At 39.1% G+C, this 23,209-nt stretch overlaps 2 protein-coding genes across 2 annotated transcripts; both read right to left on the bottom strand.

Annotated features, from left to right (window-relative positions):
• Window positions 1–7,349: 7,349 nt before the first annotated feature.
• LOC137871572 (interferon gamma-like) lies at window positions 7,350–12,228 on the bottom strand. Its single transcript, XM_068709433.1, has 4 exons — window positions 11,960–12,228; window positions 11,141–11,212; window positions 8,290–8,562; window positions 7,350–7,824 (listed from the first exon to the last, which is right to left on the bottom strand). Exons 1-4 carry the CDS (start codon window positions 12,077–12,079, stop codon window positions 7,684–7,686), a joined length of 606 nt encoding a protein of 201 aa, XP_068565534.1. The 5' UTR covers window positions 12,080–12,228; the 3' UTR covers window positions 7,350–7,683.
• A 6,353-nt stretch (window positions 12,229–18,581) lies between these two features.
• Window positions 18,582–21,635, bottom strand: LOC137871571 (interferon gamma 1-like). Its single transcript, XM_068709432.1, has 4 exons — window positions 21,438–21,635; window positions 20,171–20,245; window positions 18,947–19,195; window positions 18,582–18,840 (listed from the first exon to the last, which is right to left on the bottom strand). Exons 1-4 carry the CDS (start codon window positions 21,561–21,563, stop codon window positions 18,724–18,726), a joined length of 567 nt encoding a protein of 188 aa, XP_068565533.1. The 5' UTR covers window positions 21,564–21,635; the 3' UTR covers window positions 18,582–18,723.
• Window positions 21,636–23,209: the final 1,574 nt, after the last annotated feature.

Here is a 23,209-nt window from a genome sequence, read left to right as displayed (position 1 = left end):
GTGTTTAAAATGTAAAGCACCTTGACAGCACTTTTAAAATTAAATCAACTACATAAATACATGTAAGTATTATTATTATTTTCATTATTGTAGTGGAATAGTAAATAAACTGTTGGATTAACATGGATCCATCTGCCTCTGTGTTCTGCATGTAGTTGCACAGTTTGTCCTCCAGATGTCAGCAGAGGCTGTTGCATGAAATAAGTTTTAAGTTATTGTAATAAGTTATTATGCCTGTTAGTCATGTGACATGTCTAATAGCATCTTTTAAAAGCTTTGAACTACAGTTGGGAGCCTTTTGAACACAAACTCAACATCCTCATAGTGAAGCATTATGAAAACACTTTATTAATTATTGTTTACTGCTTCTCTTAATACAAAGTACATCACATCGATCACTCTATTGAGACCATAAACTCATGTTTACAATGTTTACTGAGGGAATAAATCAAGAGAGAAGTAGAGTCATTTTAGACTAGACTTCTATACAACCAGAGGAGTCGCCCCCTGGTGGACACTAGAGAGAATGCAGCTTTAACACATGAAGCTTTGAAGAACTTTAAAGAACAGAGTCTGCATCATTCAGTGTAACTGATTCAACTTTATTTGACAAAAATAAAGTTGTAATTTATTAAATAAATGAGAATTATTCAAATTTCTGCATATCTCTGATATGCATCATTAAGAAGTAATAGTGAGGAAAATGTTAAATCAATAAAAATAAACAACTCTTGTTTAATAATATTACATATGAATATTTAGTCAGATCTTTGGTTCTGTCTCTATTAACGGTGCGTCTTCTTCTCTTTTATTTCTCCCGCTTGTGTGGTTGCTGTGAACCCACTCAGAGCTTCCTTTGCAACAGGAAACAACTCGTAACTTCATGGAAATGCCAAAGTGCATCTCTGTCTGACATGTTAATGAGCTGAGAGAGTGTGTGAGTGTGTGTGTGTGTGTGTGTGTGTGTGTGTGTGTGTGTGTGTGTGTGTGTGTGTGTGTGTGTGTGTGTGTGTGTTTCATGCCACTACAGTCAGCATCTCCACTGAAACTTTAAAATACTGGAGGACAAACGCTTCAAAAAAAAAGCCTGATTCATCTTTTTATTCACTCAGGTTCTCTTAAAGGGCCAGTTCCCCACAGTTCACTTCACCCAGAGATGAAGAAGTATTCAGACTTTTTATTGCAGTAAAAGTACTATTATTGCACTGTGAAAATACTCCAGTACGTGTAAAAGCCCTGCACTCAAACCTGACTGAAGTACAAGTGTTATCAGTAAAATTAAGTTAAAGTGTTGATTGATCAGTAAAATTTTTATTACGTCTGATGTTTCTGCTGCATTAATGTGTATGTTGCATGTTTTTAACTAGTTTAATAAATGCATCACATTCAAACTTTCCACGTTACTCTGAATATTTATATATACTGTATTTATGTTTTCATAGTGATTGAATGTGATCAGCAGCTCGACAACCTGCTCGCTCTGAAGAGTCAACGGTCCCAGACGAGCCTGATAGAAGTATCTGATCTGATAGAAGTATCTGTTCTGATAGAAGTATCTGATCTGATAGAAGTATTACATTACATTACATTACAGTCATTTAGCAGACGCTTTTATCCAAAGCGACTTACAATAAGTGCATTCAACATTGGTAATCAAAAGAACTACTAGTCACCAGAAGTCATAAGTACATTTCCTTTTCCAAACAAGCATCTAAGAGCCTGAAGCAGAGCATAACTCAGAGCCAAAGTACAGAAACAAGAGAAACACTTAGTGCTATAAGTAATACGAATACAATAAGTGCAACAAGCTAGTATGAAAACAATAAGCGGTGAGTGGAAGGCTCAGGGTAGCACTTCCTGAAGAGGTGGGTCATCAGCCTGATGAAAGATGGGCAGCGACTCTGCTGTCCTGACGTCAGTGGGAAGTTCATTCCACCACTGTGGGGCCAGGACAGAAAACAGGCGTGACCGGGTCGATTGGCCGCCAGGACCTCTGAGCGACGGGGCCACCGATCGCCCCGAGGCAGCAGAGCGAAGTGGTCGGGCGGGGGTGTGAGGCTTGTATCTGTTCTGATAGAAGAATCTGTTCTGATAGCAGTATCTGTTCTGATAGAAGTATCTGTTCTGATAGCAGTATCTGTTCTGATAGAAGTATCTGATCTGATAGAAGAATCTGTTCTGATAGAAGTATCTGTTCTGATAGATGAATCTGTTCTGATAGAAGAATCTGTTCTGATAGAAGTATCTGTTCTGATAGATGGATCTGTTTTGATAGAAGTATCTGTTCTGATAGATGGATCTGTTTTGATAGAAGTATCTGTTCTGATAGATGAATCTGTTCTGATAGATGAATCTGTTCTGATAGAAGTATCTGTTCTGATAGATGGATCTGTTCTGATAGAAGAATCTGTTCTGATAGATGGATCTGTTCTGATAGATGGATCTGTTCTGATAGAAGTATCTGATCTGATAGAAGTATCTGTTCTGATAGCAGTATCTGTTCTGATAGAAGTATCTGATCTGATAGAAGAATCTGTTCTGATAGAAGTATCTGTTCTGATAGATGGATCTGTTCTGATAGAAGAATCTGTTCTGATAGATGGATCTGTTCTGATAGATGGATCTGTTCTGATAGAAGTATCTGATCTGATAGAAGTATCTGTTCTGATAGCAGTATCTGTTCTGATAGAAGTATCTGATCTGATAGAAGAATCTGTTCTGATAGAAGTATCTGTTCTGATAGATGGATCTGTTCTGATAGAAGTATCTGTTCTGATAGATGGATCTGTTTTGATAGAAGTATCTGTTCTGATAGATGGATCTGTTTTGATAGAAGTATCTGTTCTGATAGATGAATCTGTTCTGATAGATGAATCTGTTCTGATAGAAGTATCTGTTCTGATAGATGGATCTGTTCTGATAGAAGAATCTGTTCTGATAGATGGATCTGTTCTGATAGAAGTATCTGTTCTGATAGAAGAATCTGTTCTGATAGATGGATCTGTTCTGATAGAAGTATCTGTTCTGATAGAAGAATCTGTTCTGATAGATGGATCTGTTCTGATAGATGGATCTGTTCTGATAGAAGAATCTGTTCTGATAGATGGATCTGTTCTGATAGATGGATCTGTTCTGATAGAAGAATCTGTTCTGATAGAAGAATCTGTTCTGATAGATGGATCTGTTCTGATAGAAGAATCTGTTCTGATAGATGGATCTGTTCTGATAGATGGATCTGTTCTGATAGAAGTATCTGTTCTGATAGAAGAATCTGTTCTGATAGAAGAATCTGTTCTGATAGATGGATCTGTTCTGATAGAAGAATCTGTTCTGATAGATGGATCTGTTCTGATAGATGGATCTGTTCTGATCTCTCATCTCTCATCACTTCATATCCTCTGTGGTGAGATACGATCTGAGCGTCTGTGTGCGAGACAGACTCACTTCCCTCTCATAATATGAACACAACAACACTGAAGCTGATTTACATTTGTTCTCTTTGATCCTTTTAAATTTAAAATCTAAAATCTAAACACTTACTCATTCTATTAGAAGCATTTCAGTCAGTTAAAAGTCATGTATAAACAAACCACGACGTAGAACAGCATCTTCTTCAGACTCACTTCTTTAGCTTTCTCCTGACTGATGATTGATTGATGTATCGATTCATCGATGAATTATTCCTTTAATCAGTCGTTTTGTTGGTTCATAAAGACGAACACGCTCAGCCCAGACTGAAAACTATCAACTATGAGACAGAGTACTATAACTAAAGAAGATATATTTATATAGTATATCACAGTACATGATAGTATATCACAGTACATGATAGTATGTCACAGTACATGATAGTATATTATAGTATATGATAGTATATCACAGTACATGATAGTATGTCACAATACATGATAGTATATTATAGTATATGATAGTATATCACAGTACATGATAGTATATCACAGTACATGATAGTATGTCACAGTACATGATAGTATATTATAGTATATGATAGTATATCACAGTACATGATAGTATATTACAGTATATTATAGTATATGATAGTATATTACAGTATATTGCAGTATATTATAGTATGTTATAGTGTATGATAGTATATTATAGTGTATTACAGTATATGATGGTATATTAGAGTATATTACAGTATATTATAGTATATGATAGTATATTATAGTGTATTACAGTATATGATGGTATATTACAGTATATTATAGTATATGATAGTATATTAAGGTATATTTCAGTATATTACAGTATATGATAGTATATTACAGTATATTGCAGTATATTACAGTATATGATAGTATATTACAGTATATTGCAGTATATTATGGTATATTATAGTATATTACAGTGTATGATAGTATATTATAGTGTATTACAGTATATGATGGTATATTAGAGTATATTACAGTATATGATAGTATATTAGAGTATATGATAGTATATTATGTCTGCTGGTGTTTTTGAGTTGCAGCAGCAGCAGAGCTGTGAGTTCATACTTTTATCTGTCACTCATAAAACATGCAAAAACTTGTTTCCTTTCTCCTGCAATAGCATCTGCAACATGCTGACTCACACTGAAACCTCCACACACACACACACACACACACACACACACACACTAACAGAGCAACCACAGAAACGACATGCTTTTACCTTTATTTGTTAGTGATGAAAACAGAATATTTTAATGATCTCTAATAAAGAAGCCATTCTGCATAATGTATACTTTTATTTTTGATGCAGATCTCTTTTGCTGGTAAAGTTACGTATAACTTTCAATAACAAAATCAAAAATTGACGTATTTATGGGGTGTTTTTAAGAGTTGCATCTTCAGTGTGGCATGCAATAAAAACATTCATCATCTTCCAGTTTCTCTGTCTGTTGACCACACAGACACACGGCTCTGTAGACTGGGGAAGCACAGCTCCGGTTCTTAGAAGCAGAGCAACCGGGGTGCATTGTGGGTAAAAGGGGCTGCATGTAGTTACAGTAAAAGAAGGCCACCTGCCGTTTACCAGAAGGGATGTCACAGGAAGTGACATCACAGCTGTGGGTTGGAGGGAGGGTTGAATTTCTGCAGAAATACCCCCGACCCGCCTGTCTGCCTGCAGAAGATCATCAACACAACAGGAGCAGGATCTTTATTCAGTCATATTATCTATATTCTGTCATTATTGTGACCCTTTAATATTTACTGTACTGACTATTTCCATTTTCTTGTGCTTTCTACTTCACTACATGTATCTGACAGCTATAGTCAGTAGATATTTAGTTGACATAAAACGCATATGATAAGATTATATTGTATACAGAACACAATCTTAAAAGATGTATCCAGTAGTAAAACAGTTTGAGGCCCAAAGAGGTCAAACTCTCCAAAATTTCAGAATAATGATCTGAGAGAAGATTCAGAAATTAATATAAATTTGTGTGGAAGAACTTTGTTTTTTTTAAACATTAATCAGTTCACGACCCCACAGATTGTTCTGGTTACCCTTAGGAGGTCCCCGACCCTTAGGTTTGGAACCACTGCAGCAGCTACAACCGTAAAATGCTGCTGTAGCATCCAGTGGTGGACAGTAACCAAGTAAAATCTAAATGTTTTTAGAAGAGCATTTCGACTCTTCTCGAGAAAACCACTGAGAAGCTACAGAATGATATGAACAAATCATTATAGTTGTATATCTTTAGGTCTGCTAGTAAAGTGAGTTGTCCTTTAACCACAACGTTGGTTGTTTGATTCTCCGCATGTCAAAAGTACACTGAACCCAAACCATCACTTATAATGCATCATTACATGGTTTCATTATACTTTTACTTCCCTAATTTACATACCGTCTCAAAAGCAGACCAAAATTATATGCAGAGTTCCGCAAGGCTCAGTTATTGGGCCTCTTTTGTTGTGTAAAATAAATCAAATACATTTGTTAAATACATATATGAAATATACGAAACAATAAGATCATCTTTTATGCAGATGACACTCACATATACCCAGCAGGGTTGACAAAGAACTACAGGCCTTTGAATTTAACTAATTGAATGGCCTTCTTCAGACTGCCAGCTGAAATTAGTTTTTGGCACATCCAGATTCATTTTACAATATCTGGACAGCAAAAAATGAGATGTGGTTTCTGCGAATTGGATCCAAACCACATTTGAAAGTGGATTTCAAAGTGTCTTTAGCCTCGCTACACGACAAACTGACGATGGCGTGATGAGCAGAATCAAAGTTGCTACTAGTGGAGACCTATATGGAGGATACAGCAATCCATCGTCATACATTCATCTCAATGTACACCAGTCTCCTGGAGTTCTGGTCGCAACGGAGGGCGAAACGATTGACCTTCTCATGCTCAAAGCCACGTCATTAGCAAAGCTAAGTAGCTACTGACGCCTACGTCGCTACCACAGAAACCCATGCAAAGTCTTGCAATCTTGCAAGCTGAACGAAGCCAACAATTTGAGTTTCAAACTTGACTGTTGAACTTTGACGAAACAATCTCAACTCGAGGTGCAAGTAGCTTTCGATCGTACCACAAGACCAGTTGGCGTGGATGATACATTTTCCACTTTCGATGTGTCCTTCATGAACCTTTTGGACCTCTTATCTGTGATAGTGAAAATTTGAACATCTACAATTTCACAACAACTAACAAATAAGAAAAACAATTGTGTGATGTGATCTTGAGTTTCTTTTAGTAGAACGTTGAGGTGAGATTGTTTTGCTGAGTCAATGATAGTCTGAACAACGTTCAGACTAAAAGTCACTCAATCTTGATTCTCCGTCTTAGAAAACAAAAAACAAGTCAGAAATGTTGGTGTAATCACAGACTCAGAGCACAATTAAAAAGTGCATCTTACCATCCTTTAAAATCATCACACGAATCAGAAAGTGAAGTTAATTCTGTTTAATTCAGTTGCATTGCTCTGCATGTGCCAATCAATAAATACAATCAATAAATTAACAATCAGTCACATCAGAATTATTATTAAATAGATACATTAAATACAAAAATAAATATAGAAAACTACGACATGTCAGTAAAATACAAAAATCCCTGAAGAGTATAGTAGTTCTACTACAGCTGCAGAGTACCTGCACTGCAGTGAAGTACTTCACTTGAATGTTCAGAGGACTTGTAGTACATTTAGGTATATCGGTATTTAACTCGTGTACTTTGTGAGTAATGACTCCACCGACAATTAAATAAATCATAATTCTACTAGGCAAATTTTCTGAGCATTAAAATCATCTGCATTTTTTAAATAAGTAAAAATCAAGTATTTCCAGATGATAATTGATTGATGTGTGATTGATTAAGCGAGTTAAACTCACAACTGGTTTTTATAAATATTTCACAGGATTAAACCGCCACTCTCTTCTTTCAAGTATGAATCTCTGAACCTCCTTAGAAAATATATGAATTTCACAAAATTACAATATCTATTAGGTTTAGGCTGCTGGTTCATTGTCACTGTAATAAATATCTATCTATTTATAAATAACCTCTTAATACAGAAAAACATTTAAAACTTTGCAAGCTGGTTTAAATTGAATATTTTTTGGTTTTGTAACATATTTTATCCATTTTCCATCCATCCAAAATGTCATTAAATATGCTTGTTGCGGTTATTGTTGACATCTTGTTGGTGCTTCAGGCACTTGGACGGGTTTTGAACCTCCGTGTTTGCCGCCGAAGTCGTCTCCTCTCCAGCTTGCTGTCATATGAGCTCGCCTCCTCGTACAGCCACGGCAGCTCCCACAATGCTTTGCTCTGGACTTTGAGGTTATTCAGCTGGAGAAAGTGGAGCGACAGGGAGAGACAGTCAGAAACCACGTAGCTCCTACAACAGCATCCCATTAAAAGCACCGTAAGACTTTTTAAATAAGTAAGGTGGAAGGAGGGTTTCTATAGGCTTTCAAAGGATTTGGCAAAAGCTCATGGGAGATTTATGGATCAGCCTGTGATATGACTTATTTAAACGTCAACATAAACCTTCCATTAGCCTTGAATTAGGCGCCACTTAATCCATTCATACATTTTCTGATGAACCCTAGACTTTTTAAACAAACATTAAAACCTACAGAAGGTTTTCGCCTCTGTACGCACTACATAGACCTTCAATAAGCCTGACTAAGACCTTTGTATGCTCTGCATAAACCTTTAATAAGCCTAACTTTAAGACCTTTGTACGCTCTACATACACCTGCCATTAACCCAACAAGCTCTCTTGCTCAGTGTGAGTATTTGTCACTCTACCTGAATGTGTTTGAGAGCCCTCAGCTCCTGCAGAAACTTCTCCTGCTCCTGGTAATGGTGTTTCTTCAGCTTCTGGACCAAGTCCAGGATGAAGCTCAGCTCCGTCCTGACGTCTTCACCCGCTCCCACCTCACCACCACTGGCGGTGACGGCAGCGGCGGGATGCATGTTGCTCCCGGCCGTCTGGGGAGTCGGGGTGGGCAGCTCATTCAACATCTGGCCAAGCAGCTTTTCGTACATCTCCAAAACACCACCCATAAACAGCTTCTTTGCCTGAGAGAGAAACAAATATTGGTTTGATAGTTTAAGCATCCTGAATATTTTTGTTGAGCAAAAATGCAGCAAGTTTCAACAAATTAATTGAAGTGGGAGCATTAAAACAGATAGTATGAAATATAAAAGTATAAATGTGTAGTTATTTTCCTAAACCATATAAAATCAGTGGTGTAGTCATTTTTACAAAACAAAGATGGTGTTCTGACTTATACCAGCCTCAAGGTGCTGAAAACCTTTCAATACAGTGGAAAGAAGCTCTGTGGTTTCCCACACAGGAGGTAAATTAAGTGCAGGGTGGGCTTGAAGGGGAATGCCACTCATTGACTGTCAAACATGAATGTCATCCAACATCGCTCAACATCTTTTAAACTCATTAGGATGCAAACGTCTGACATTGTATTAATCAGGGAAGACACGAGTTGAAGACTCATTAAATGTCCGGCCCGTGCAGGTTTAAGGTTTAAACATTGTCACATTGCAGAAGCCAAGTGTTAAACTTTGTCATGTATGTATTTATTAATGGATTTTCAAAAGGCCAGAAGCCAAAACACATTGGTCTCACATTCTTACTACCGACCCAGCTCTTTGCTCTGGACCCATTGGCGTCACTTAAAGCACCGCAGCGGCGTAATAGTGTACATTTTCATTGAGGTATAGTCCAGTAGACTTAAAAACGTTGTTAACCCTATGTTATGTATATATGTAATTTAAGTCAACGTATCAACGTATTCTCATATTAGGGTTCGTATGAAATCTTACATAAAGTTACTCCTCATTTTTTGTGCGTTTTCCTACAAAAGTCCAGCAACCCGTGTCCATTTACACAATTTACATGAATACAGTCTTTTCAAAATAAACTTCTGTCTTCACAGGAAACAACTTAGTTGGGTTGAGACAACAAAACAACTTAGTTTTTCACTTTTCTATTCGACGAGCTGGGAGTCAGAACGGGTTGTTTTGATTTAAGACTATTTCTCTTTATTGAGTAGAAGACTTTTGAGGATTTCTTAAGTCTACATGGAGGCATCCTTACAGCATGCATGAGATCTTCCCCATTGTTGCCTAAAGCAGTGTTTCACCTCAGATGAGTTACTGAGGAGGCTGGACTGGAAAAAAATAAAATATTGACACCTGTGTTGTGGTGGTGAGGGAAAAAAGAAATGGAAAAACCCAGAAGGGCGTTTTGGGTGGGTGACCTTTATGCTAAAACAGTTTCTGTACCTCCATGAATACCTAAATATCACTAAAAGTCATCCTGACATTAACATTTTTCCGTTGCTGATGCCGGTTCCAGAAACGGAACAATAAACTGATCCAAAAAAGTCCAAATCTTGTTGCAACAATATTTTCCTCTACATGAAGAATCTAATTATTGATTATTTTTAAATTGTTATCTCGTGTTCTGTTTAGCAGGACAAACAGGTTTAGGCCCAGTTTAAAACCTTCATATCTTGTTTTTATAGGGACAAGCAAACAGCATGAACCAAATACCGCAGCCTAGTTTAGCAAAGCCTCGATCGTATCTAGATCTTATCTAACCACACGACACTTCACAACGTGCGGCAAACAACCGACTGAAGGGCTGCAGATATGAACAGTGAAAGACTCTGTTGTGTTGGAGCTCAGCACTCGAAACCGACCATGAAGAGGCTTTTTATAATTGTTGGTGAAGAGTGAAAGTTTCATTCTGAGCCCGAAAATAGCTGAGCACATAGTGTTGCACACAGTGTTGAACACAATGCAGAGCAAGCAGGGACAGCGGTGTGATAAAGAAACTGTTTGGTGTCAGACTGCATCACGAAAGACAAGAAAAAGCTAAATGAAGAACCAGCCAGCTGCTGACTCATTGATTAATAGTGAAATAAAGATGGCGGAGCTCGACAGGAGAACATGGAAAGAGACGACCAACAAGTTCCACCTGACTTTAAATGAAATTCAAGTTTTTGAGATTAAAGATAGAAGATCAATCTCATGTCAGTGCGTTAAGGACGGAGGTGGAGTCAAGCGGCGATTAGCCTAGCTTAGCATGAAGACTGGAAGCAGGGGGAAACCGCTAGCCGGGCTCTGTCCAAAGTATAAAAAAAAAAAGAAAAATACGCCAACAAACGCCTTTAAAAGTCTTGTTTGGTGCACAGAAGAACGGCGCGGACGGTTGTTGTTTAAGAAATGTTTTCCATGAAATCACATATACCTGTTAATTAGTCAGCTGTGGAGCTGTTGGGAGGTGTATTTTCTTCCACTTTGGACTGACCCATGCTGTTGCATCCAGTCTTTATGCTAAGCTAAGCTAAGCAACTAAAGCTTGTACTTAACGAGCGGTTTCAATCCTCTGATCTCGGACACACAGAACGTATCTCCCAAAATATTGAACTGTAAAGGTTGCAGTTGAGTCGACGTTCCCGTTAACTTTCTATGAGCCACGAACGATTTCTTTTATGGACATTTCTTTGGACGTTTAAAGACTGTGAGATTAAAAAGGTGAACAGGTCAATCATGTATATAAAACCCCATCTCGTCTTTATGTTCATATTTGTAGTTGTATAGAAGTTAAATTGTTTGATTGACTTTTATTTACCTCCATTTTGCCAGCGAGTAGATCTCTGGAGAAGACCGGCTTCCCGTCAAATCTCTCTCTCGGTGAAATCTTCTGCAAAACAAAAAGAATTTTTTTTTTTCAGTTTCATGTTAATAAAGACAAATTATTTGTAATTACTGGTGTATTCAAGGACAGTGGGACATTGGAGCTGTCAGAGCCGTCTGTTGCAAAGCGTTAAATTGATGCGCTAAAGTATATTGAATATCCAATCCCAAAAATATCATAGACATGAATGTGAAAAGCATCATACGGTGAGTTTAAGGACAGTCTGACATTTCAGATTTAAGAGACATTGAAGGTAAAGATAATCAAAAACCAGACAAATAATAATCAAACACGTTAGAAAAAGAGATTTTAGTGGTTTTCTATTGTTTTTAATGGTGTGTTCAAGGACACTCCGACATCTGAGATGTATGTGTCATCTGTTGCAAAACAAAGAAAAGAAAAAAAAAAAAAAATCAACCCTAAAATACAAAACGGAAATGCGGTCATTTCCTGCACTTAAAAAAAAAGCTTGCCTTCAGCGTCTGTCTGTTAAATCTCAGAAGTCGGACTGTCCTTGAATGCACCATCAAGGAACAGTATCCCTGCTCCTGAAGTGCACAGTTGGATCATTTATAATAATAAAAATAGTGAGTGATTGTAGTTAAAAGTCCTTAAAAAGTACACAAAGTAAATGGAAAAAAAGTGTGTGTTTGTGTGAAAGCAGCAGGAGGAAACAGATTTGAAGTACTGCACAGTACTGATGTAGTACAAGCACAGTAGTAGTAGTAGTAGTACTCTCAGTGCCATACTCACATAGTGCTGCAGGAGGTTGTGGATGGTCCTGTTCATCTTCTGAGGGATGAAGGAGCCTCGGACCTGACAGACGATCAACCAGAGGGACAGACAGACCACTGCCTTCGCTGTGGCAGCCATTGTATCGTACCGCTTGTACAGTGACACTTCTGTGCGCTGGTCGCTGGTTTGATTCCAAAGCCTGACTGGGGCCCTTTTTTTCCTCAATCCCTGACAGAGCGACGAAACAGGTGCCTGACTGTCTGACTGTCTGACTGTCTCACGGTCGAGTGTCTCTCACCCTGAATTTGTCTCAAACTGCTTGACTTGACGTGAAACCTTGTATTTATAACTCAGGAGAGAGACAAGCCACGGAGAGAGAGAGAGAGAGCGTGTGATGCAGCGATGATCTAGGTGTGAAAGTGTGGTCGTGCAGTTTCCTTTAAATCACCAAACTTCATAGAAGAGGGTGAGGGGTCTCCCACTCATGCATGTCAAACACCAATCATCTGCTCCCTGCAGAGATGCACATCACTTAATACATTAATGCTTTTTAATGTAGTTAATGGTTTTACTGGTCACACTGGGAACACCAATGGTTTCTTGTTGGAGGCCTGCTTTTTCCTCAGCGTAGCGCAGAGAAGTTTGAGTGGAAGCGATGCCGCAGCCGGCTTCGGAAAATCATTCCATCGAGTAGAGACGCAACAGAAACCGTCACGAACCCTTTTTATTAACTCATCATCTCTCACACACACACACACACACACACACACACACACACATGCACACGACCTTTTACCTCTGTGTCCAACCCTAACCCTTCAGCATCAGCAGCACAGAGCTGCTGCACAGTGCAAAAGGAAGCGACTTAGGGTTCAGGGTCTCGCTTAAGGACACTTGGACAAGCGGACAAGAGGAGCACGGGGATCAAACCACCAAGCTCGTGGTTAAAAAGGACAAACCGCTCTACCCACTGAAAAATGAATGAAAAGATAAAATGAAACTACTTAACACTAAGAGTAGGCCTTAAGTCTTGACAAGATGGTGAAATACTTTATCATTGTTGACACAATCAAAAGTGACGTGAACAGCGGTCTCCTGGTGACAGACCTGTGTGTTTGAACCTTCCACTGACCCTCTGAGGGTTTGTGTGGTCTTTAGGACTTCCTCATTTGTGGATCACGGATGATTTGCTTTCGTGAGATATCTACAAAATTCCAGTACGTTGACTTTTCGTAGGCACAGCTATGAACGCTGTATGAGAACAGCCTGAACTGTAGATGATATTGAACTATTTGGTGTAAATGAATTATAGCGCAGCAGAGACTGAAAGGCCGAGATGATGATAGGAAATGATGTCATGAAGCTGACACCCTGGCTGGGTGTGAAGTGTTTCTAATGCCCAGAACAGTCCCCATTTTAGTTTAAAGGAAACTAAATATGAGGCTTTTCTTGTCAGCTACACATAACTATTTACATACAGAGTGAGAGAGTGATGTAATGATCTGGAAACGGATAGAAATGAACTGCGGGTCGGCAGACAGGAGGTGGATAAACCTTCTGCATGCTGCATGAAAGTGAAACCAGAAGGTCTGAACTTCAGAGAAAAGGTTTGATTGTAAACGAGAGAAATCTGGACGAACGCCATTCATCCATCTGACCAGACAGCAAGAAGACACTCCGGGAGGTCGCCATCTTGGTTTCTTGGGCCACAATCATTCAGTCTTTTTGGCAGTAGCCGTGTTGTTGTTTTTTTGCAACCGAAAAGGGAAAGGGGCGGAGCTAAGTACAACAAAGCGATGAATGAAGTGACCAGAATTTTACAATTAACATCCATGAAGTGAAAACACTGTGAAAGAGTTAAAGTTCTAAGGCAAAAACACGGACATCTACCAGACAACGCCGTGGTAGCAACCTGTCAATCACTGTGTAGCCCCGCCCCTAAAGCATCCCCTGCTTTATGGTGTGTTTGACTCTAAATGGAGCATAATGTACTAAATGAACATCATGCTGTATTGAAGAAGACTGTAAACTAGAGATTGAGACCATAAACTCATGTTTACAATGTTTACTGAGGGAATAAATCAAGAGAGAAGTAGAGTCATTTTAGACTAGACTTCTATACAACCAGAGGAGTCGCCCCCTGGTGGACACTAGAGAGAATGCAGCTTTAACACATGAAGCATTAAAGAACCTGGAGGGAACGCAGGACTTTTACTGGAGTATTTTCACAGTGTGGTACTAGTACTTTTATGGCAGTAAAGAGTCTGAATACTTCTTTCATCACTGTTGCCAGCACACAAAGAAAGTTAAATACTATAAAACATATAAAACTCTGCTTTCCAATATGTTTGTCTTTTATTTCAAAAAGGGAAAGGGAATTTAGTGCTGAGCTCAGCAGGAAGCAGGAAGAGAGGCAGGTAGATTCTGGTGCTCAGGTGTTGGTACATTACGTGGGTATCCCCCACACACACACACACACACACACACACACACACACACACACACACACACACACACACACAGGAAGAGGTTTCACTGGTGGATTTCTGTTTCTGTTTTGAGGAATTTACAGCAGTTTCTTTTCAAATATCAGTCTGAACTTTAATCATGTTTGACTGAATTTCTGCTTTAGCCCTTAAAGTCTGCTTCCCTGATTTAATACATTGATTTTAAAAATATTAGCAATCGCTAGTGTTTTTAGTAACACACACACACACACACACACACACACACACACACACACACACACACACACACACACACACACAAGTTGCACTCACCTCACGTCATCCTGTGAGTCTTGTGAAGTCCTCTTCCAGTCCTCTGGTCCTCTCTGGTCCCAGTAAAACCAGTCATCTTGTCTGGTCCCAGTAGAACCAGTCCTCTGGTCCCAGTAAAACCAGTCCTCTTGTCCTCTCTGGTCCCAGTAGAACCAGTTCTCTGGACCCAGTAAAACCAGTCCTCTTGTCTGGTCCCAGTAGAACCAGTCCTCTTGTCCTCTCTGGTCCCAGTAGAACCAGTTCTCTGGTCCCGGTAAAACCAGTCCTCTTGTCTGGTCCCAGTAAAACCAGTCCTCTTGTCCTCTCTGGTCCCAGAAGAACCAGTTCTCTGGACCCAGTAGAACCAGTCCTCTGGTCCTCTCTGGACCCAGCAGTGAGGTCTCACAGACTTCTCTACAGGTAGAAGATCCACCATGATTAAATTAGCCTCATGCAGATCACCTGTTGCTCGTGCATCGCCGTTAGGTGTGTTTGATGTGGGTCACTTTGCGTCCTGACCGAGTGGTGCTTCAGTCAGTGGTGAACTAATCAATGTACATGAACTACGGCTGTGAACTACACACAACACAACATTTCGTTTTTTGTAATTATTTTTCTTCTGATTTGTCAATTTGTTATTAAAAATGAGGGGATTTATTATATTCAAAGCAACTGAGTTTTAATTTAAATTTTTGTTAAATTAATTGGGTTTACGTTGGTTTTTCACAGCTAGTCGTCGTGACGTCGCCTCATTAGTTTGTGGATGTTTTGAAGCCTCAAGTTCGGCCTTTTGGCCGTCGCCATCTTCTTGTTTACAACCAGTGAACAGGAAGTGACCATGTCTGGACTGAGGAGGAGTGACGTAGAGACGCCGTATACGTCTCTGGTAGAGACCTGTCAATCACTGTGTAGCCCCGCCCCTAAATCATCCCCTGCTTTATGGTGTGTTTGACTCTAAATGGAGCATAATGTACTAAATGAACATCATGCTGTATTGAAGAAGACTGTAAACTAGAGATTGAGACCATAAACTCATGTTTACAATGTTTACTGAGGGAATAAATCAAGAGAGAAGTAGAGTCATTTTAGACTAGACTTCTATACAACCAGAGGAGTCGCCCCCTGCTGGACACTAGAGAGAATGCAGCTTTAACTCGTGAAGAACTGGCTTCACTCTTCTTTGTTGTCTGATTGGGACGTACTACTCATTTAACTGCTCGGTAACGCAAAGGATTGTGGGTCAGAAAAGCTTGCTGATTTGCAAACTTCAAAATGTGACAGAATGTAGTAGAACATCCTGGTATTTTTGGCATACTGTGTATTTAGACACACACTAAATATTTGGTATTTTGAATACTGGAACTCACACACAGGTCAACTCAATGTGGATTAATGCGCTGCTGAAAATAGTTCCCAACTAAAGCTTTATTTCCAGCTGTGTTTCTGAGTTGGTGTGTGAACAAAGTGGAATAAACTTGACTCAAAACTGACTTTTCCAAACTTCACTGATGATTCAGTTCTTCTAAACTTTTGGAGAAACCTCAACTCTTTTTTTTGTCCTTTACTATCTGACGTCACCTTCTGTGAGAAAAGCCCCGTCCTCTGGTTTTGGTTTGGGGGGAAAACCCCTCCAACACATCACACCTGAGTCACAAACACAAATCCACTCCGTGCAGGTAAAGAAAAGCATCCCGAGTGAACGTTTGAAGACAATTAAAAGCTTTTAGACATCTTAAATCGTAATTTAAGTCCTAAAAAGAACATCAGAAATCTAAACATGTAGTGTTTTCTGAAACGCTGTTTTCCTCTTTTGTCATTTTATTTGTATATTTGCTTGATAAAATGTCATTTATATCCATATTTGTTGATTTTATTCAACACATTATGGAACATAAAGGAGACAAATTGAAAGAGAACAAAGTCTGAGATATTCTGACTAAAAAAAACCTCAAAAGTAAAAACTCAAGCTTTGTTTATTTATTTTTGATGTAAGTGGAGATATGAACGTTTGTAAAGATACCAAACATGCGCGGCAGAATTTGGGTAAAATGTTCCTAAAATGAGGCTTAAAACACACCGACAGGTTTACATATATGTGACATACATGTGATACAGAAAACTGTAAAATCTGCCCGTTTTTTATTAAATAAGGAAAAACTACTTTTTCTTAAATTAATTGGTTTTAAAACACTTTCAATAACTTAACATGTAGGAGACTAATAATAATAAACGTCCTGTGAGTGTCTCATTACGTCACTGAGGGGAAGTTCCCCCGTGTGATTGGTGCAGGAGCGAGTGATGTCACAGGAATTACCACACAGAAAATCTTTCTTTCTTTATTTCTTCTGTATGTATTTTTCTTTCTTTCTCTTCAAAAGCGTCCAAACTTCTAATCTAGAAGACATTTACTCACATAATGTACTTAAGAGGAACTTTGAGGTACTTGTACTTTACAGATTCAGATTATTAGTAGAAAAGATAATCAACACAGAGGTCCAAATTATGATTTATTCTTGTACGTGAAGGTCCACCGGGTCGCATTCTGGTGAACTCAGATGAACTCATGCAGGTTCTCCAGCAGAGACCGCTCCACTGTGGACAGACCCAGATCCTCCAGCAGAGACCTGGTCCACCGTGGACAGACCCAGATCCTCCAGCAGAGACCGCTCCACCGTGGACAGACCCAGATCCTCCAGCAGAGACCTGGTCCACCGTGGACAGACCCAGATCCTCCAGCAGAGACCGCTCCACCGTGGTCAGACCCAGATCCTCCAGCAGAGACTGCTCCGCCGTGGACAGACCCAGATCCTCCAGCAGAGACCTGGTCCACCGTGGACAGACCCAGATCCTCCAGCAGAGACCTGGTCCACCGTGGACAGACCCAGATCCTCCAGCAGAGACCGCTCCACCGTGGACAGACCCAGATCCTCCAGCAGAGACCGCTCCACCGTGGACAGACCCAGATCCTATATATCCTATGATATTGCTAATATCATTTTTATTATTACTCACATTACTATTTTCTATTACCAATACCACTAACGTACATTACTGACTTTGCTTCTAAACCGGAGTCTTTGTGCTTTCTCGCCTCGCAGGTTTCCATGGATCCTGGTTGTACCTGGACCCTGGTCTGGCCTCCTGCCGTGGTTCTGTCATATGCATTGAATGAGTTGTAACTCTGTTATGTTGTTCATTGTGTACACATGACATCTATCACACTTCATCCTGAGAGAGGATCCTCCTCTGGTGCCCTCACTGAGGTCTCTTCCTCTTTTCTCTGTTAAAGGGTTTTTGGGGAGTTCTTCCTGTTCTGATGTGAGGGTCAAAGGTCAGAGGATGTCGTATGTGTACAGATTGTAAAGCCCTCTGAGGCAAACTTGTGATTTGTGATTTTGGGCCATACAAAAATAAATTGAATTGAATTGAATCCTCCAGCAGAGACCGGTCCACCGTGGACAGACTCGGATCCGGCTTCACCTGCAGCCTTGGACCTCACTGGTACCAGATTACAGCAGAAAGCAGCCTGTATGTTTGGTGTAAAAGGTGAGAAACTGTGCACCACGAAGCTTTTTGGAAATTCTGTTCACCGTGAAAACTCACCACAGGAGGCCGTGATATTCTTCTGTTGTATGCAAAAATAAAAGTTTTTTAAAGTGTAAAAGAAGGAAAAATGAAGCTTATATTTGGTGCTGATTTCTGCTTTTATTCAAATGAACAAGATACAATCTTTAAAACAACAACAAGAAAAATAAATTAAGTTAAATTAATCATAAATTAAATTAAATTAAATTATTACAAAATAAATATAACTCAGTGAAGTGACTGGATTGGGAAATGACCTTAAGTAAACCCTTTAAATAACAAAATAAATATCTGAAACTGTGAAAGTGTGACTGATGAATTGAAGATAAAAGAAAATAAACACAAAAAACATTACATTATGCTAATGACAGCCAATTAATTGACATGAAAACTAATTCCCAGCACCTAATTTAGTCAGAGCTATTGATAATGGTGATGTCATTCAGCAGAGGAGGAGTGGGCGTGTCCACATCGGGGGAAGCCAATCACAGAGGCCGCCTGGTAGACCTCTTTAAACTGAGCCAGAGCCTTTCTCTGAACCAAGGGGTCGTCCACCTGCAGAGAGAGACAGTTAATTAATTATAATAATGATAATAATAATAATAAAAGTCCTGAAATTACCCTAAATGCTGTTAATTCAATGAGGCAGACGGACGCTCACCTCTATTTTCTTCAGCTTGCTGAGCACGTCTTCTCTGTCGTGGTTCACCTGGCTCAGGTGTCTCATCAGCTCCTCCATCTTTTGCTTATACGACATCACGACCGACTCCACTTTGGCCCTCTCGTCATCGGACCGCAGCTGGTCCAGCAGAGGGGTCCCGGTCCGGTCGTGGTGCTGGTCGCTCTGCAGGATGCTGGAGAAGATTCGGATGTAGACGTCCAGAGTGGCGTTCATCACGTGAACTTTTCTCTGTGGACGAGATGAGGGAACAGTTCACTAAAATGATTCTGTCTTATTGTAATAAAATAAACCTTTCTGACAGCGACTCTGGTCTTCAGTCTGGATTCTTGGACAAAATATAGAAAGTCAAATTAGTCCAAAAAGTCTAAAATTGTATATAATTTTGTCCAATTTGACGATACATACAATGATATATCATATACTGTATAGAATGCCATTTTATGATATGTCGGAAATTAATGAGTGCTTCTGTTTCATGGTAATATTGGATTTTTATATGATTTTGCATTCATGTGATATCTTGATATTTCAGGTATTTGAATTCAGTGCGAACATTCCTGCGTGGCTATTCTATTTAAAATAAAATACTTCCTCATTACAATATAAAAGAATATATATATTGATTTTTGATTTGACAACTGAAGCGTTGTGTCGTCACTGTTGACAGTCAGGTTTGGAGTCCCTCGATTCTGGATCCTTTTCTTTTTCCCTTTTCGAGGATTCCACTCTGCCTCGTCAATCGGCATCAACACTGAATACTTTTTTTAAATTGCTGCGTGTCATGGGGTGACCGTGGCTAAGTGGAGAGCAGGGCCACCTTTCAGTCAGAGGGTCGGCGGTTGGAGCCCCGGCTCCTGCTCTACTAGTCTCATGTCATTGTGTCCTTGAGCAAGACACTTAACCCCAAAATTGCTCCCGTAGCTGCGTCTACGGTGTGTAGATAGACACTGAATTGTAAGTCGCTTTGGATAAAAGCGTCTGCTAAATGACCGTAATGTGTCTTTAGTGTGAATTCACATATTATCGGTGACCTGTGAAAAACATGTATCTCCGCAATGAGAACTTTTCACAAACCCTTTAAGGAACACTTACATTTAATTTAAAAGATTCAAAATCACCACATGCATGGTTTTCTAACATTTTTCTAAGATATTAATACTAATAGAAGTACAGTACAGGTAGTAGAGACAGAGTTTTGTGTACCTGGCAGGAGGTGTTGATGTTCTTGATGACTGAACCGAAGAGAGGATTACTGCCGATCTCCTGCTCCTTCAACTTCTAAAACACAAACAAGAAACACATTTGAATATTTTTATTTCTGTTCAAAGGGTTAACTAGCACAACATAATCACTGATACAAACTATGTCCTTATAATACCTGTAGTATCTGGAAATAAGGAAAACTGTCAAATACTGAAAGTTGGCAGTGAACACTTGTTTACGTATTCTTTTGTTTTATCTTAATTTTATTCAGTGTTTTACTTATTATTTTAATAATAAAACATGTCGGATCTTTTATAAGCATTTGAGGTGTTTGGCTTGTCTTTTGTCTTTTTTTGTATTTATGTCTTTCTAAGGTAAATAAAAGAATCTATATTGAAATGAAGGTACTTTAATGATACAAGGATCCAAAGATTCTCAAAGATGCTGCATGCACCATAATTACCAGGACACCTAATGCGATTTAAGGTTTTAACCCTCTGTGATAAGTGTAGTAACATCAGAATAAAATAATCAGATTTTGTGCATTTCCATTAAGTATCAATTTTTTTATATATATATAATGCAATTAGGATGAGTTAGTTCTAATTGTTACCAGTGTCTTATTGTAATCACTGAATAACACATACGAATGTGTAGAAAGGTTACAGTCATAATTGGGTCACTCTGAGCTGTTGACAAAGACACATAAATCACTTTCTATATGCTTATTACTGAGACTTTTTGTGTGCAGTTGCATCTCCAAAAGGTTCAAAATAATTGATGATGATACTTGCGGTCAGAGATAGAGCATCACATCAGACCAAACCACAGGCAAACTAACAGGTTTAAATTCAACCTTTTTGAGATCACCTAGGTTTGCGTGGGTTAATAATATCTTATCAGTTTGAGTAACACATGCAAATAATGAAACTGGCAAAAGGTGAAGTCATTTGTGATCATAATTATATAAATGAAAGCCAAAGAATAATATGTACAGAGGATATATGAGATTCTTATCACCTAGAAGGTCAGAGAGGCCTTGTAGTAAAAATCACTTTAAAAATGCCTTTTTCACCTATGAATTTGTGCACATAACTGTTCATAATAACTCAAATGAAAACTTCTGTGTAATCTTAAAAGACAGGTTCCTTAAATAAAGCTGAAATTTTGCATTTAAACCCTTTAATCAGTAGCAGAGGCTAAACTGCCTAGAAAACTATAGAGGATCTAAAATTGCGCCCTGTGGGACACCACCAGGTAAACTCACCAGCACGTCTGCAATGGACTCTTGATTTTGTTGCATTGTGTCAGGAACAAACTGGCAAGGAATCCTAGACGCCACCGCAACTCCCAGTAGGACCAGCAGACACAGTGAACCACAGCACCAAGACATGATGGACCACTAACTTCAACGCAAACTAAAAGTCGATTGTTCTGCAAAAAAAGAGCGTCCTCCAGGGAAGGCTGAGTTGAAGAGTTTGCTGATGTGATGTCAAGTCAATGATGCTATCTGTTGACCTGTGGGTCTATATATATAGCTGTCTGCATCCCTGCCTGTCTCATTATGTGTCGGTGTGGTTGTGCATCGTTGTGGTCTGTGGGCTTTCAGCAGCAGCATCACAAACAGCAGCATCGACAACAGTTTTCCTCTAAAAGTCACTCTGCTGCTGCTAAACTCTCACACACAGGAGTCTCCCTGGTCAGGTTTCCATTCACTTCCATCCATTGAACACATACACATGTACAGAGGGGGGAGATTCTATGGTCAGAGTGGTTCAACTGGAGGAAGACCAGTCAGACTTTACCTAGAATTCAGTGTGTAGTAGTGCAGAACAAGCTAAGGGTAGCTTGTTCTGCACTACTACCAGTTTAACCAGATGCGGCAGTAACATCAACGATGTGTGTGTCTGTGTGTGTGTGTGTGTGTGTGTGTGTGTGTGTGTGTGTGTGTGTGTGTGTGTGTGTGTTGTTCAACGAGTGCATAAAAACCACATCTAACTTAATGAAACTTTACAGTCCTGTTTGCATTTTGTATGCAAGCTTTTCTGCATGTACATGCTTGCGGTGTCTGCAAGTATACAGGCCTAGAAGAGCATTAAATCGGAGGATTTGCAGCTTTTCACTGTATTTTATTAGTGTAAGATAAATATCTTTGGCTTTGATTGAACAAAACAAGATTTGAAAAGGTCTGTCCAATAGCAAATTGCCATTTTTCACTATTTTATGACATTTTATTGAACAAATCAGCACCTTGCAGTGTTTAACATCTGCATGTATTTGAAATCAAGCATTCCTGCAAAGTACATTATTAAAAAATTTGAATGATGGCTTAAAGTAGTGCAAGAAGTATTCAGATCTTTTACTGAAGTAATAGTAGCAATACCTCAAAATAAATATACTCCAATAGAAGTTAATGGCCTGCATGCTAATTTGTATTTAAATCGAGGTTTTATCAGGATCACATACTTAAAGAACTCATTATGCACCAGAATGGCTCGTGTATTATTACTATGGTACATCATTTTAAAGGTTTGTTATTACTGATGTTGTTACAGCTGGTGGAGCTCTTCTTAAAATACTTTCGCATTTGTTTTCAGCAGGTTAAGCTGCAGAGGCCTTATCTAAAACCAACGCTGCAACATTTCCTGAATAAATAAAGTGTGTCACCACGTCAAAACGTCTTTGAGTGCACAGTCATCTCTGCACAACCGATGCAGTAAGAGGTGGAAGACGCAGACCACCCTGTGGATGTTGTAAGGTCTGTGGACCCCCAAAGATGTGATCTCTACAAGCTGTAATAGTAGAGTGACGCTGAGTCAGTTCTTTATCTGCACATGTTCAATAAACAACAAATAAATCAGACAGATTTAGTGCCTGTTTCTTCCTCTTTGGATGGAGATAGGCTACCAGTTTCCCTCTGCTTCTAGTCTTTGTGCTAAGCTGGGCTAAACACACGCTGGACTCTTTGTAATGGATGTACAGAGATGAAACTGAGCAAGAGTTTTTTAATGTTTTGTTTGAATGAGTCCCTTTTTAATA

This window comes from Cebidichthys violaceus, unplaced genomic scaffold, assembly GCF_023349555.1.
Source record: "Cebidichthys violaceus isolate CVI_PGR_0920_01 unplaced genomic scaffold, fCebVio1.0.p SCAF_149, whole genome shotgun sequence".
NCBI classification, from domain to species: domain Eukaryota; kingdom Metazoa; phylum Chordata; class Actinopteri; order Perciformes; family Stichaeidae; genus Cebidichthys; species Cebidichthys violaceus.
This window is presented reverse-complemented; position numbering and strand designations above follow the sequence as displayed.